General features: G+C 44.8%; 1 protein-coding gene across 3 annotated transcripts in view; it reads left to right on the forward strand.

Annotated features, from left to right (window-relative positions):
* NPAS3 (neuronal PAS domain protein 3) overlaps positions 1-17,551 on the forward strand; it is a 686,751-nt gene that overhangs the window by 589,276 nt on the left and 79,924 nt on the right. For all 3 annotated transcript variants that reach the window (XM_038756404.1, XM_038756402.1, XM_038756403.1), the window contains exon 6: positions 4,762-4,936. In XM_038756404.1, coding sequence (XP_038612332.1) covers positions 4,762-4,936 — 175 coding nt within the window. The remainder of the gene's footprint in view (positions 1-4,761; positions 4,937-17,551) is intronic.

A 17,551-nucleotide genomic window follows, 5' to 3' on the forward strand; every position in this document is an offset into this window, starting at 1 on the left:
TCTACATGAGCCAGGGTCTCCAAGCGAGTATCATTTGGTGGGAGGGAGATGGTATATTGGGGGAGAGTCACTTTTTTATAACAGGCACAATGCTGCACTCAGTGGGAGTGGGGTTTACTGTAGAATCACTGCTGATTCTACAGTACTGACATATATCTCTCTGCTCTGGGCCGTCTCTGACTCTGGGCCATGTCCCAGGGTCCAGATTCAAAGCATCACAGGGTTGGTCCAGCACTATGCTTAAAAAGCACGACTTCCCCCTAGGAGGGCTGTACAGAGATTATTGATGAGCCTGCTTGATGAGGGAAAGGACAAATTAGTGTCTCCTCCTTCTAGCGGGAGAGCCCAAAGACCTGATGAAAGAAAGTCAACCCCAACCACGCTGTAGCCTGTTCTTGTGATTTTTTTCCACCCAACTTTGTGGGTACAAAAATGACTGTTACAGTTGCAGGTGACTGGCTGGAGAGGTGGATGGGAAATTCCGGGTTTATGATGGTTGGGTAGGGCCTATCAGAGAGTGATGCAAGTTAGTGTCCTGATTAATGTCTGCTAAGTATGTGCATTATGTCAAGTACAGGAGCAGGCATTGGGGTGAATCCATGTAACTCAGTTTGGACCTAGTCCCTGATTCACCTGGAGAATCCCTGCAGCAGGGGTAGTGTGGTCAGAGCAGTTCAAGCTCCATTAATCTGAATTCTCCTCAGGAAAATGGCATCAGAGTCAGTCAGGAAGACATCTGCGAGCCCCTTGACACCACCATGGGTGTGAAGCTGGCCCAGAGTTCTTCAGAGTTTAAGGATGTTGAACAGAAACCACATTGCTTAGCTGACCAAGGCTGGCATCACTTGCTGCAGTATTAACGGTCTCAGAGACAGACTAAACATTCAGAGTTCCTGTCCGAAAGGACTGAGGATGTCATTCATTCAATCAATCCAGGGTACAAAATGAGAAGCAGCATGGCCTGGTGGATAGAGCACATGGCCTAGTCCTAGCTCTGCCACTTGTCTGCTGTTTCACCTTGGGCAAGTCACTTCATTTCTCTGTGCCTCAGTTACCACATCTGTAAAATGGGGATTAGATTTGTGAGTCTCCTGTTGAACAGAGACTCTGTCCTGCCAGATTATCTTGTATCTACCCAAGCGCTTAGAACAGTGCCTGGCACATAGTAAGCACATAACAAATGCCATTAAAGCAAAAATGAGCACTTTACTAAGCATTTGGGAGAGTCCAGTGTGGTTGGGAGAAACAATCAAGAATGTTTGAAGCATGAACCTGTGCCCTAGGGCTCCAACCTGTCCATCTACCTGTTCCCAGGCTGGAGGCTGAGGCCGCTGCAGAAATATCTCACTCCAAGATTTTAAATAATGGGCTCCAGATGCATGGAAACAGAGCCAGAAAAGGCAGCAGAAAGTGACAGGCTACAGTCTGCCCCCCATGCAAAGTGACAATGACTTTCAAATTCACTAATCCCCAAATAAAATAACCACCGAGAAATATTAAAATACACATTTTATTAGTTTCATTTAATTTCTTAATTGCCTAAATTCAGTTTACCAGTTTATTGCGGTGTGAAATGCTTAGAGGCAATGCGTACATTAAAGGGATTATTTACATGTAATCCCCCCTCCCAGAGGGTATGAACCGATCATTTATGAATTCTGATTTACACTGAGTAACAATACCAGATGAATGGAACGGTTATTGGAAAGTAATTTAGGCCGCAATACAGTGGGAAAGTGTGATTTAGTAGCAAAGAAAGAGGCCCCGATTTGGGGAAAAGATGGGGGAAGATTGATCCAGGAATGAGCTGTCCTATTAATAATCATCAAAGATGGGTTGCCCTTTAATGAAATATTACTTATTTACGTATTCAAATTCTTCCTGATTTGTTCCGAGCACATATGCACTGATTGTTTTAGAAGGGCTGAGAGGATGAATGTGATGGTCTGTCTTGGGGTGTTATGCCCCAGACCAGCCAGCTCCATTCAGAGAAGCTGACTTGGCCGGGAAAGGGGAAGAGGTATTCATGAAGCACTTACTATGAAAAGCAGCCTGGCCTATTGGAAAGAAAATGGTCCTGGAAGTCGGAGGACCTGCGTTGTAACTTTGGCTCCGCCATTTATCTACCGGGTGACCCTGGGCAAGTCACTTAACTTCTCCATGTTTCAGTTACCTCATCTTTAAAGTGGGGATTAAGACCGTGAACTGCATGTGGGACGTGGACTGTGTCTAACCTGATTATCTTTGTATATACCCTGGCACTTAGTGCAGTTCCTGGCACATAAAGTCCTCTAGACTGTACGCTCATTGAGGGCAGGGAATGTGTCTGTTTAATGCTGTATTGTACTCTCCCAAGTGCTTAGTACAGTGCTGTGCACACAGTAAGTGTTCAATTAAATATGATTGAAATAATTAATTATTTAATTAATTAATTATGGCATTTATTAAGCACTTACTATGTGCAAAGCACTGTTCTAAGCACTGGGGAGGTTACAAGGTGATCAGGTTGTCCCACGGGGGGCTCACAGTCTTAGTCCCCATTTTACAGGTGAAGGAACCGAGGCACAGAGAAGTTAAGTGACTTGCCCAAAGTCACACAGCTGATAATTGGTGCAGCCGGGATTTGAACCCATGATCTCTGACTCCAAAGCCTGTGCTCTTTCCACTGAGCCACGCTGCTTCTCAAATGTAGTTTAGTTCTCGAATGAATGTTTAGTAAATGCTTAACAAATACCACTGAAACAAAAATCAAGCACTGTGATAAGTGCTCGAGTACATGCAAGGTAATCAGGTGGGACACAGTCCATCCTCAGAGTTTACATCGTAAGAAATAGAGAGGACAGGTACTTAATCCCCATTTTACCACTGACCAGAGAGGTTAAGTGACTTGCCTGAGTTCACACAGCAGGTCATTGGGAGAGCTGGGAAGAGATCACATTCTCTTTCCAAAAGGTCACGTTACCTCCATCCAGAGATCCCAAGGCAGAATTGGGGATGGAACAAGAAAGGGAATAAAGAAAGATTGGTGAACTAGGATAATCATCAGGTTCAAGTACTTGGGAGCAGTAAGAAGCTGCTTTCATGAGTGAGCCATGAAAACAGGCCTGTTACAATCAATCAGTCAATCAGTGATATTTACTGAGGGCTTACTGCATGCAGAGCACTGTATTAAGCACCTGAAGGGAGTCAGACAACAAAGTTGGTATTCAAGTTCCCTGTCCACAGTGAGTTTACAGTCTAGAAGGGGAGATATTAGTGTAAATAAATAAATTATGGAAAACTGCATAAGTGCTGTGAGGCTGAGGGTGGGGTGAATATCAAATGCCCAAGAGGTACTGACCCAAGTGCCTAGGCAATGCAGGGGGGAGATGGAGTAGAAGAAATGAGGCCCTAGTTGGGGAAAGTCTTTTGGAGGAAAGGTGGTTTTAATAATCTAGTAGAAAGAGCACAGGCCTAGGAGTCAGAGGACCCGAGTTCTAATCCCAGCTCTATCAATTGCTTACTCTGTGACCTTGGGCAACTCACTTAACTTCTCTGTGCTTCAGTTCTCCTGTACTCCCTCCTACTTAGACTGTGAGCCCCCATATGGGCAGGAACTGTGTCCAACCTAATGAACTTGTATCTATCCCAGCACTCAGAGCAGTCTTTGATGCATAGTAAGTGCTTAACAAATGCCATTAAAAAAAAGTAAGGCTTTGAAGGTGTTTAGTTTCCCTGTTAGATAGGAAGGGGGAGGAAGTCCCAGGCCAGAAGGAGGATATGGGCAAGGGGTAAGTGGTGAGATAGGTGAGATTGAGGTTCAGTGAATAGGTTGGTGTTAGAAGATCAAAGTGTGCAGGATGGATTGAAATAGTAAATCAGCAAGGTAAGATGTGGCAGACGGGCTGATTGAGTGCTTTAAAGCCAATGATGAGCAGTATCTGTTTGACGTGGAGGTGGATGGGCAGCCACTGAAGGTTGCTAAGGGGTGGGGAGCTGTGGACTGAACAGTTTCATTAAGGAAAACGATCTGGGCAGCAGAGAGAAATAAGGGAATGGAATGGGGCGAGACAGGAGGCAGAGAGGTCAGCAAGGTGGCTGATGCAGAAGTCAAAGTGGACTATGATAAATGAACCCACTGTTGGGTAGGGCCCATCTCTATATGTCGCCAACTTGTACTTCCGAAGCGCTTAGTACAGTGCTCTGCACATAGTAAGCACTCAATAAATACGATTGAATGAATGAATGAATAAATGCTGACAGTGTAATAGGAGTTTGGATGGAGAGGAAAGGGTGGATTTTAGTGATGTTATAAAGGTAGAACCGATAGGATTTGTAATGGATTGATTATGTGGGTTGAATGAGAGAAGTGAGTTGAGGATAATGCCGAGGTTACAAGCTGGTGAAGCAGGGAAAATGGCGGTGCCGTCTACAGTGGTGGGGAAGCCAAGGAGAGGACAAGGTTTGGGCGGGAAGATGAGAAGTCCTGTTTGACATGTTAAGTCTGAGCTGAGTCCTCAAGGTGCTTACAGCCTCGTACAGTTTCAAATCCAGGAGGTCAAGCAATGATAAAACAAGGCTCCTCCCACCCCTGGTTGTGGGACAGACCCCTGCCCCATGCTGTTCTCCTCCACTGGTGCAGGGCCTTGGGTACCGTATTCAGCATCTTACACTGAGGCGTGTGGAAGACAGGCAGAACCGTGAATAGTTCTGATCTTTTCCTCCCCCTCTCCCTCCTCCCCCGCCCCTCACCCCCTCACCTCTCCCACCCTCCCCTCACAGGTCGAGCTGACGGGCAGCAGTGTCTTTGACTACGTCCACCCAGGAGACCACGTGGAGATGGCTGAGCAGTTGGGGATGAAACTGCCCCCTGGCCGGGGGCTCCTCTCCCAAGGCGCGGCCGAGGACGGAGCCAGCTCAGCGTCCTCCTCTTCTCAGTCAGAGACCCCGGAACCAGGTGGGATTTGCCATCGCGCCGGGGCCACTGGTGGGTGGGATCTTGACCGAATGATTGAACTCAAGTTGCCGGTGTGAAAGGACTATCAATAGGTCTGGTGGTATTTAACGATTCAGGGCGACTTTCCATTCCCTGCAGTAATTAAATAAGGACGAGATTGGAAAATAAAGAGATGTTTTAATAAGTGAAATAACCCAGCTCTAATTTGGGGTGAACGAGACCCCCACAAAAGGTCCCTTTAGTTTCTCTTTCAAGTGACTGAAAAGGTTCTGATTTAGAATGCCCTCTTCTTTCATTGTCACAATGGCTAAATGTAATACGTTTATTTATTATTCAACCCAACCTATGAATAGGCTTTCAGAATATTAACTTGTGTGGAATGAAAATTATTGGGGACTTGCCAAATTCGTGAGTTTGGGGGCCTTTTTTTCTCTTTTTTTGGAGCATCAGAAGGTACTTGAAAGATGTGAACAGATAAATTAAGGCTAAAAAGAAAACAGTAATGGCTACATTTTAAACTGCCTTTCCACCCTCGGTATTTAATTAGATCAATTGTATAGAGGAATGAACAGAGGTGACATTCCCTCATTGGAATTCCTTCCAGGCCTCTTATAGACTTTGCATTCAGAATGTTCCCATTTTCATTGTGTTGTACTGATGATAATTTAAGTATTAGGGGAAAATCCATTTATAAATTAAACAAAATGACTTGATATCCATCAGTCCCCTAGTTCATCAAGCTGTTCAAACATGGGGAAGATTGGCTGGCCGGCCCAGGTCTTCCGAGAGCTTTGGTAATTAGATCTGCGAAGGATTTATTCTTTGCTGATTGGGGCTTTAAATTAATTGAAGTTCCACATTTGTGGTTTTGTCCTTTTTGTACTTTTTTAGAGGAGATATTTCATATTCTTGTGTGGTGGAGTGCTTGGCCAAGCAGCAGTGGTTTAAATGTTAATTTTTCTCATGAGAAGTTTAAGATTTCTAATGAATCAAGGCCTGATTTGAAGTGCAAAGTCTTATTTGCTTACTTGGGAAATTATTTTGGTCCTCTTTAAAGATGTTTGTACTGTACTCGAGCTGTTGTTTTAAAACAGGCGTGAAAGACAAAAGAGCCATACTGATATAGAAAAAAGGAAAAGGAAACAGATATGGGGATTAATAGATATGGGGAAGCCTTGCCACCAAGAGGAAAGGAAATCATTCTAGGCACTTGGCCGGGGGTAGGTCGTAGGGGATGGGGGGGGAGACTACTGCCATGCAGCATGCCCAGAAGTGATCGTAGTTTTCACATTTTTGCAAAAGAAAAAGGACCAAAAAAAAGATTTTTCCCTTCTGGAGCTGTTGCTAATTCCAAGTGTCAAACAGGTGACCTGCTTAGAACAGTCTGTAAGGAAGGAAGTGACAACAGTGATTGGTAGCCACCTTAATCCTGATCTGAGCAGTTTGCTCAGGAGGTTGGGCATTAACTCACCACCCAACCCGCAGCAGCTTAAGGAAGCCTACTGTTTTCAGAGTTTTTCCTTCATGTCTTCTTCCTGTGCATTTGTACTCTCAGGGGAGACCTTGATTATAACATAAGCTCAAGAGTGCATCATAATAGCAATACTGTGAACGTGTATAATGCTTTGAGAATTCTAAAGCATCTTCTACATTACTTACCTCATTTCGCCCTCCTGACATCATGGGAGGAAGGGAGAGGCAGGTATCATTATCCCCGTTTTATGAGTGAGGAGACCGAGACACAAGGCCCTGAAGTGACTTGGTGGAGGTCGCCCAGTGGGCCTGGGGAAAAGCTGAACTAAGAACCCAGGTGCTTTGACTTTCAGATCCCTGCCCTTTCCAACAGACTCTGCTGCCTATCTAATTTAGGGTAATTCAAAAGTAAATGGAGGAAAATAATGTAGCTCTACTTCTGTGCCCTTGCTCTCAAATGAAAAAGCCGGATCAGAGTTGCTTTGGATTGGTGCATTAACACACTAATAATAATTAATAATAATCGTGGTACCTGTTAACAGCTTGCTATGTCCCAAACATGGTACTAAGCTCCGGGAAGATACAAGATAATCAGTTTGGATGCAGTCCCCGTCCCAGATGGGACTCACAGCCTAAAGGGGAGGGAGAATAGGTATTAAATCCCCATTTTACAAATGAGGAAACGGAGGCCCAGAGAAGTTAAGTGACTTGCCAAGGTCACACAGCAGGCAAGTGGTAGAGCCAGCCTTAGAACCTAGTTACTCAGCTCTGAGGTTCCCCAGAAATAACAAATGACGACAGCTGTATTCTGTGAAAGGCCAGGTTTTATCCGGGGTGAAGTTTTATCCGGGGGTGAACCTTACCCAAGTCAGCTGAAGAAGTCTGTGTTCCTTCTCCCTTTAAGAGCTGAACATTTTCTTCATTAACTGTGAAGCTGAAAAGCAAATCTGTGGGTCTCCTTGGCTCTCCTTTCCCTTACCTTCCCCCGCCAATCAGTCAATGGTCTTTATTGAGCGCTTTTTAAATGTCATTTGTTAAGTGTTTACTTTGTGCCAAGCACTGTACTAGACACCGGGGTAGATGAAAGATAATCAGGTCAGACACAGTCCCTGTCCCACATGGGACTCACAGTTGGAGGGGGAAGAGGATTTAATTTCCATTCTACTGATGAGGAAACTGAGGCAAAGAGAAGTTAAGTAACTTACCCAAGGTTATTCAACAGACAAGTGAAGGAGCCGGGATAAGAACCCAGGTCCAGTGAGTCCCAGCTCATTCCACTTTCCACTATGCCATGGTGCTTCCACAGTGTTTAATGAGGACGGGTAAAATTGCAGGCCCGGCTTTTCATATTACCCTCCCCACACATGCACCTTAACTGCACACCCGTGATAATGGTTGTCCCTCCACATCTGTGACTCCGAACCTACTCTCAAATACTCCCACTGTTCCTCCAGGGAAAACTGTCATTTGGACGATCTCAAACTTTCACTGATTGAAACAGTTTGGATTGTCGGTTTGAGGACTGTCACAGCTGTGGGGGGGGCTACCTTCCAATAAATATCTTCACTAATGCAGATGATCGCTCCAAGGGAATAAGTGAAAAAGTTAGTGTCAGGCAAAACATCCCAAAGCTGCTTATGTTCCTTAAAAGCTGAAGGAATTTTAACTAGATTTTCCGAATCTTCATATCGTGAATGAACGTTTTTAAGACTGCTGTTCATTGCATCATAATCCCTTTAACTATGTTAAGACACTGAGCTATTTCTTTCAATAGCAGCGGGTGTAATTTGGGGGAGAAGGGATAGCAATATGTGATTATTATGAAAATGAAGAAGCTAGAGGTATGGGATTTTTCAGAAGCCTTGATGTGTTCAGTGTAGCATTACTAAATGACCGGAATCTAAATAACATTTGGCATTATAATAAAAGGAAATAAGTGACTAAGCTAGTCTAAAAGGCGATGGTACTGGGCCATAATAAGAATCCTATTTCTCTGAGCAGCCAGTTCCCTGATTGTCTTGTCTTAGATCAGCCTGATGATAATGAAAATTGTTTTTAGAAAAGTTGACTGGACATCAAGCGAAAATGTATATTGGATATGTATGTCTGTAAGGGTGAGAATGTTAATTCAGTACGTATGATCTTCCCTTTAAAGCCCGACCCTCACACCAAAAAGAAATTCCTCAGTTATAAACAATAAGCTGTATCATCTTGTGAGGGAGGGAAAGAAAATGAAAGATTGCCCATCTAAAGATGGAGGAGGAGGAGGTGGTTTTGGAGTAAAACACTTTTCTCTTCCTGCAGGCTCTCAGGAAATTGTGAGCTAGGGACCGCTAGGCCCAGGCTGTGAAGAGGCTAATTTAGTTTCCATAGATCCCCTTGTAACTTTTCATTATTTTTAATGGTTCTGCAGCCTTGGGATTATGATGGCTGAATTGTACTCCTCTTTTAATAAATTCAGGGTGGAGACTGGTATGTGTTCGATGAATGGGAAGCCAGCTGTTTTCAAGGAATCCTAGAGGAACTTTTGACGGTTTCTATTTCTAAGGTCTTTTTTTCTCCAAGGACCCATCATAAGAAACAATCATTGGCAACACCTCTCCCCGCTCCTCTCCCTCCCTCCCCGACACACACTCACACAAACACATACTTCACACATGTCTCTATGGAACCGACATTTCCTTACCTGTTGCCAAAGCTTTTCTGTTTCCGAAGCTTTGTTCCCTCTTCGTAGCAGGGCAGTTTCTGACTGGTGTCCGGACCTGCATAGCCTGTTCTTGCTTGGTGTGCACAGAGCCAGGTGACAGGGGCCTAGGAGCTTATTGAATGGGTGAGAGCTCATAGAGGAAGAAATCAATACGACACCAGGATTTAGACAACTTAGCAAAATGTATGAGACTACTTTGGAGGAAGAATAACTGCAACAGCACGTTTAACCCATTGATTCTCTCAAGTTCAGCCCGGAGTCAGTACCGCATTTGAAGTTGCAGCTTATACCAGGCTGCTGTAGAAGAAGAGTTTCCAGGGGTCTGTAGATGATAGCCGAGGTGGTGTGTGGTTACGTGTACAGTTTGAATTGATGTAGCCCTTTCTTAAAAGACCCTCTTCAGGCCAATTCAGGCAGCTTCTGCTTGGTATTAGGAGGGGGAAAACCAAACTGGTTTTCATTTTACTTAGAGATTCATTCAGAAATTCCCTAGGAGGTAGCATGTACAAAAGGCAAGCAGACGGTCATCAAAAAATGTCAAAATCTGCCCAAAGACCCGCTCAGAGTTTTGTTTCCAGAGCCGTCCAGATGTGAGACGTTTTGTGCTTTGACAGGTGAATTATTTACAGCCAAGTGTAGATTTCTGAAATAGCTCAAGTGTCCTATCACTGAGCTGAATTTTGAAGGCAGGCAGGGTTGAAAGCATCATAGTAACCTACTTCCAACCCCAGTCCCAAGACAGTGGGACTGTATCTACAGCACTTTCTGCTGTACTGCAAATGTCAAACAGAAGGCAGAATGGATTTAATATTAGTGCTGGCCAAGGTGTTGAGGGAGCTGTTAATAATGTCACTCTAGTTATTGATCTGAAGCCTTTAGAAATCAAAGACAAGTGAGAGATCCTCAGCTGGGGAAAAGCACAACAGTGACTGGATTTTATTGCCAATATATTTCTACCTATAGAGAGTCCCGACTTCTGGAATCATCGCTAATTGAAGGGGAAATTTGGAAAATCTTCCGATGGGGAGACGGTGTCAGAGGGGTTGGTTCACAGACTAATGGCCAAAAGCCCGGTCTGTTCCCCTTCGAGATAGGCGTAGCTTTGTGGGAACGTGTCGCGCAAGTTAGAGTGTGGCTGGCAGTAGCTTCACTGGTTCTGGGGCTATTCCTAACAGTAATGTTGAGTGGACAGAATCTAACTCTTCTTAGACTAGTTCTCTGACCTGAAGCTACCCCACTAGGGTGGTCCAGGAGAGAGACCGATTTTTGGTTCTCCCTTGATTTAAACTCCAGATTCTACAAGGGTAGGGACTGCTTGAAAATACAAATGTGTTTTGTATATACAGTTAGTGCAACTTTCCTGAAGCCTGTCTAATCCTTCAATCTGAATAGCAGCCTGAATAACATGAAATCCCTGCTTTCTATAGTCCCCGACTAATAAATGAAATTAAAATGTATAATTTATGTGGAATGTTTATCAAACTGTAAACACACATTTAATTCCCTTCCATATTTATACAACATAAGCGAATATCAATCCATCAGACAACGTACAGCAGTTATCTCTGATTCATTAAATGTGAAATTTAGCTCTTCTGTCTCTCTAACAAAGAGCCAGTACAGCCTGCCACCGTAAGGCAAACTTATTGCTGGTAATGCCTACATACGCAAGTTTATACATATGTACAGAAAATATTTTAATGACATTTGTTTGCTAGAAGCCAACAGGGGGTAAAAAGGGATTTGAAGATCATAAATTTACAGTTTGAATTTGCCTCCTTCCATAGGTCAGGGAAGGCTTTGGAGACCACCTGCCCCGCCCCCAAATGAGCCCTAGTAATTATATAGCTCTACAAATAGAGTTACGTTCCCTGACATTTCGGCTACGTTTCAGTACTGAAACTGATGCCAATTGGGTCAATAAATTCAAGAGAGTAGGTGCATATTATTTATAGAACCTCTGGAATTTTTACCGCAAGAAATGGCTCCTTGCAATTGGAAATCCATCTCCCACAGCTACAGGAATTAGCAAAGTGAAATTGGCATGGCGACTGGCTTGTAAAATCCAAGGCAGAAGCTTTTGTTAGCAAACTACAGTATTACGCAAAAAGTGATTTTTTTTAAACAGGGGCCACATTTTCCAAATCTAGAACAACAATAATAGAAAATCAATATCTCTTCAAATCATTTCCTTGAAATAGCTGTTTTATTGCTCTCGGGGTTATAACTGAAAAATTCTTCACCTGTAATCAGGAGAGCACATATTTTTGTTTTTTTCCTCGCATTGAAGCCAAAGATTATTTAGTGACAGATAGCCTAACTTTCTCCCTGTATTTCAACAAAATATGTGTAACTCGGATGAGTGATAATTATAGACTACTCCTCCAGGTCGGGCCCAATTTATATAGCTCTTACCTTCTTGAACAAAAACCCCAAGTCATTTGTCTTTCATTCATTCCTGGGATCTCTGTCCTGCTGAAATTATACCATTCAGAGGTGCTTCATCTAACTAAACAGCAGCCACACAAAGAATGAGTTACCCAGCATTGAATAAGCTATGCAGGGGGCATAGATCAGAAGAGGCAGAATTGGCATGAAAACGATTTTCACCCCTAGTGAGCAATTTTCTCCCAATTGCATGGGGAAAATGCTGGTGCTATTGCTTCTGTGTAAAGTTTGTGATGTCCATTCTTCAGGCACTGGCCAGACCTCGGTTCCCATCTAAGGCTTGCTCTGGAGAGGAGTGGCTGATCCTAGAACAGTAATGGTGATTATCCTCATTGCTGCATTTAGTATTTTCAGGACACCACCCTCGGTAATTACCAGAGTCGATTTCCACCATGGGGCCTTGGAGGTAGGTCAGGGCCATTACCGTCCTGTGACCCGGATGTGCGGAGTGAAGAGAGGAAATTCAAGCAGCTCAGAGAGAAAATGTGATGTGAGTCAGACAGAGCCAGGAACAACATCAGTCTGCAGACTGGATTGCAGGAAGGGCAGAGAGAAAAGGTCCTGGCAGAGAGCAACCTTTGTTAATTATGGTATTTGTTGAGAGCTTTCTGGGCACCGAGCGCTATCCTAAACACTGGGGTAGATACAGACACAGTCCCTGTCCCACATGGGATTTACAGCCTAAGGGTGGAGGTGAATAGGAATTGAGTCCCCGTTTGACAGATAAGGAAACTGGGGACCAGAGAAGTTAATTCACTTGCCAGAGGTCACACAGCAGGAAAAGGGTGGATCTGGGACTAGAACCATGGTTTCCTGACTCCTAGTCCTGTGCTGTTCCCACTAGGCAATGCTGTTTCTCTAAGCAGATGAGAGATCCCTCAGGAAAGGCCATCTGAAGGAGATGTGATTTCAGAAGAGCTTTGAAGATGGGGAGAGTAGTGGTCTGGGAGATGTGAAGGGGGAGGGAGTTTCAGGGAGAAGGGAGAGGGTAAGAAAGAGGCCAGCAGCAAGAGATATGATAACAAAGCATGGCGTGTAGGTTGGCTTGAGAGAAGTGGGTGAGCCGGGGTGAGGTAGGAGAAGACTGAGGAAAAGTAAGGGTCTTGAACCTATCACCTTCAAGCTTCAGAGAGTGGCCCTGCATGAGGTGGTTTGGGATTTGGTGAACAATCAGATTTATTGAGCGCTTATTGTGCTTTGTTCTTGGGAAAGTACAGTATAACAGGGTTGGTAGTTTCCGCCCTCAAGGAGCTTACAGTTTAGAGAACTGTAATAACAGCAGAAAAGTTGTCACCATGCCCACACCCTATATGCTTTCGTTCACTTGAATCATTTCCCCTCTCAGCCTGTGGTTTTCCAGACCAGAGCATCAGTTGGAAGTAGTTCCATTTGCCTCCTGGTTTCTATTTCAGTTCTCCAACTCTGTAGCTTTCCTTAGCCTTGAAAATACCTTGCATTGCAGCATCCCAGGTGCCAGTGAACCATGTTTTTCTGTAATGGGGAAACTTTTTCTTTCATCTGGTTTCTCCATACCCTTCCTGGTGGTGGATAGAAAGTGGCTCCACCGTTGGTTGGATTCTATTCTGTTTCACTCATGGAGGGTTGTGGTGTCCCAAGAGAGTTACCAAGGCATCTCTCGCACTAGCTACTCCTCAGCCATGAGCTTTGATGAATTCCTCTCTGTTCTCTGTCTTTCTCAGTCTGTCTTTCGCTCTTCCTCTCCTCGCCCTCTCCCTCTCCCCATTGACTGTAGCCTCCTCAGTGACTTTGGATTACTCCTGCTGGTACCCAGGATCCCCCACAAATTTCCCCAACCTTTGACCTCCCTCGTTTTCTCCTACCTCCTCCAGAAACTAGAACCATCTCCCACCCTCCATTTCTGTCCCATCCCTGTCCCTCCCCCTTCATTCTTGAGCTTCACTTCTATCCCTCCTCTTGGCTCTGTGGGCAGAGGGGTGATTTGTGTCTTTCTGTCTGCCACTTTCCCTTTTTTTTCCAATTCCCAAGCCCTTAGAAAAGGGTTCAGATAATGTGCCCAGAAAGGGAAACTTTGTTTTCCGTGCTGTTTTAGAATCTTAGTAAATGGGGTGGAGAGGGATCCAGGAGATTAAGATCCCAATGCCCCTAGGGAATGAACATCAGCCAGCAGCTGGGGGCCTTCCCAAGGCAGCCTGGGAGGCAGCAAGCTTTGTAATCTCAAGATCTAGGCCTCTGCCCTTGCTCCAAAGCCAGCCCCTTGGAGGTGTGTGGGTGGGGGCCCCAGGACGCTGCAACTCCATTGCCTGGGGTGAGTCACTGGATCACTACAGCCAGCCAGGGATCCTCCCTTCCCACTGCCACCCCTTCATGCTCAGTTGCCCATCTACAGGTCAGTTTCTCATCCTAGGGGAAGAACACAGACCTGGGTGTCAGAAAACTTGGATTCTAATCCCGGCTCCCAGCACTGCTTTCTGGGTGACCTTGGGCAAGTCATTTACCTTTTCTGTGCCTCAGTTTCCTCATCTATATAATAGGAATTCAGTACTTATTCCCCCCACCCCTAATATAGGCAATGAGCTCCATATGGGTCATAGACTGTATCTTATTTGATTATCTTGTATCTGCACCAGAGCTTAGTACAGTGTTTGGCCCATAGTAAACACTTAACATTTAACACTTAACACCTGCATGCACACTTAACACTTAACACTTGGCCCTGCTGAGAGCTCACCTCCTCCAGGAGGCCTTCCCAGACTGAGCCCCTTCCTTCCTCTCCCCCTCGTCCCCCTCTCCATCCCCCATCTTACCTCCTTCCCTTCCCCACAGCACCTGTATATATGTATATATGGTTGTACATATTTATTATCTATTTATTTATTTATTTATTTTACTTGTACATATCTATCCTATTTATTTTATTTTGTTAGTATGTTTGGTTTGTTCTCTGTCTCCCCCTTTTAGACTGTGAGCCCACTGTTGGGTAGGGACTGTCTCTATGTGTTGCCAATTTGTACTTCCCAAGCGCTTAGTACAGTGCTCTGCACATAGTAAGCGCTCAATAAATACGATTGATTGATGAACAAACATGACACAGACTCTGCCAGGTGAGCTGCCTCACCAGCCTCAACTTCTTCCTCATCTCCTTCAGCCTCCATCTGAACCTGAGGGATTTTCAACTCTCAACCCTTCCCCCCTCAAAAGTTCCCCCACCCCCCACCCCTGACATCCTGATGCTCTGAGCCCAAGGGACGGCCCAGGCATCCCCTTGAACTTTTAATGAATCGATCCATCTGGTGCCAAAGGGCTTCTGGATGATTTGATTTAATCACCAGCAGAAGACGCCGAGATTAGTTTAGCCACGGTGGGGTTCTCCCTCAGGGCTGATTGAGCGATGGGCCAGATGCCACGGGAATGGGTGCAACGCATGGACTTAAATAAATACATTATAAAACTCCTCTCCCATAGTCCACCAAGCAGCCAGGAGATGTTAATGACTTTCAGTCCTTACCAGCCAGGGCCAAAATCAATCCATGGGCCCGGGGCGGAAAACTCAGTGGACTCTGTTACCAATCCCCCAGCCCGGCCTATCCCCTGGGCATCACCAGGCAAGCGTCCCATCAGAGCAGATGCCCATCACCTTTAAAGACAGAATTAGTCCCTTCCCAGAACATTTCTGGAGAACTGCTCTGATCCAGAAAAAAGTGCCGATAAAACAGACTTTTGAAATCGAGGGAGACAACCCGAGGGCAGCGACACAAACTATATTCCCATATTTTTTCCATCACATTTGTTTTCCTTTGCATGCCACCCTGCCCCCGGATAGCTACAGAGGTGGTGAGTCTCGGCAATCCATGAAAAAAGTCATTAGTTCCCGTTTAAATATTATACAAAACAGATTCGTTAAACCTCCGGTGCTTGTTTTTTTTTCCTCGGCTTGTTTTCTAGTGTCATAAATAAATGACTTAAGTGTCCCACAAGACAAATGTTCTTTAATCATCTAATGCACTCATTTATCCTAAGCCTTAACCTTAGTCCTAAATTAAGTCTGTTGCAAAAACATAACTTCATCTAAAAACACCCATCAATCGTGCGTGGTTTTGATAAGCGCATTTAAAAGACATAAACAACCAGACAGTTGTCAGTCCAGCTGAAGCTCTGCCTGTTTAAAACTTACCCACTTGAGGCTGTATTTCATGGTTGCCTGGAGCAGATTGGGACTTTCCTGAGGGATGATGGGGTGGGGTTTTTTTTTTCCCTAGGGATGCATCAGAGTAAAATTAAAATGCTCATCCAGGCAAATTAGAGTCCTTGTTTGCCGCCGATAAATTTTATTTTAATATGTTTTCTGAAATTATGAAAATTTAATATATTGTCATTTGCATTAAAGTTTAATGATGGCGTGTTTGGCGAATCCTGGCTTATACCGTTGTTATATTAATTCTGTCCACCATAGGTGAGGCTCCTGAAGGCCACACGGGAGTTCGGAAGAGCTCACCCCAGAAAAGTTTAAAAGATGGAACCATAAATATTTCCTGTCAAATGAGACATTTGACCAGATTGACCACTCAGTTCCTCTCAGGCAAGTGGAGGCAGGCCAGAGAGGACCAGTGTAAGCAAGGCTCTTTAGTGTACACCAATGCCAACACCCAACCTAATTCAGCATCGAGCCCGACGTCCTGTATTTTCCAGTGGGGTCACGTCCCTGCTGGGCAGAGACCCTTCTATCCACTGGCCTCCTCAGGATGCGCAGGGACCCTTCTCAGGGAGAATGGGGGACCCTTCCCAAGTTGGTGGGTGTGGTCTTCCCCCTTCCACTGGGGCTTTAAGATTCTAGAGAACAACCTGAGAGCAGCCCACAAATACTTGGCTTCAGAATAAACTCAGAAATTATCACCGTGGCCCTTCCTCCTCCACAATTTGTCAAATCTGCTGATAGGAAACAAATGCTATTCATAAAGATTTTATTTTGGGGGGGCCACGGGGGGAGCCTCTTGTGATTTGGTAGCAATTCAATTATAGTTTTGTGAGATAGGGAGCCCAGAGAGGAAATCCAAACTGACAAGAAATATGACAGGACAGTTACAGAGTGTTTATGCAATTAAACTTTCCCTGACAATACCTGCGGAATGATGAATGCGTGGGCGGAGGTATGTGAGTGCAGCCAGCGCCCCACAAGCATTGACCATTTTTCATTATTATACAACTGTTCAGATCTTTCAAGAATAGCCTGAAGTGAACGAGAGAGAAGAGAGTGCCGTTCTGCAGCATGTTAAACCAAACTCTTTCCTCCTCCTACCCCCACCACCAACCTACCCATCCATCCGCCTCCCCGCCCTTGCAACTGACGGGTTTTGACGGCCCTGGTGATGAGAGAACATCTATTTTAGGGAAATGTTTCAAAAAGATTAAGATGTACCCCCAATCGGACACCCAAAAAGCTTTCTCCTTTTTCTGTCAGCAATTTTCTAGTATTTCCACTGATGGACTCTTGCATAATTAAATGTTGGGGTCATTCATTTTGTGCATGCAGGTGCGAAGAACACTGTAAAAGTGAGATTTTTACCAATTGTTGATTAGGAAAGGAGAACGTTTAAAGCTTCTTGTGAAGCCACCACAAAGATTTACAGACTAGATTGATTTGGTTGGTCGGAGGCTGTATTATAGTGTTTCTAGTTTCCAAGAATATGTGAAAGACCATACAGAACGTACAGTAGTTCAGAGGCTCGAAGAGATGATGTGGATTTTTCGGGATGTTGGCTGGTGCCACTAGTTTCAATCTCCGGGTAAGCATGTCGGCTGGTAGATTGGCACAGTTTCTCTCAGTAGTGACCTAGAGCGGGCTGGTTTGGGCTCCGCACTCAGATGCCTTAAGGAGAGTGTCAAGTTCCTTCAGTCAGGTCTCCTGTCTGATGAGGTCAACGGCACTCTGAGAAGAGGAAAAGACGGAAGCAAAAGTGGTGTCACTTCTTTTCCTGTTCTAGATGCTTCCTTCCCCAGAGTCTAGGCTC

This window comes from Tachyglossus aculeatus, chromosome 14, assembly GCF_015852505.1.
Source record: "Tachyglossus aculeatus isolate mTacAcu1 chromosome 14, mTacAcu1.pri, whole genome shotgun sequence".
NCBI classification, from domain to species: domain Eukaryota; kingdom Metazoa; phylum Chordata; class Mammalia; order Monotremata; family Tachyglossidae; genus Tachyglossus; species Tachyglossus aculeatus.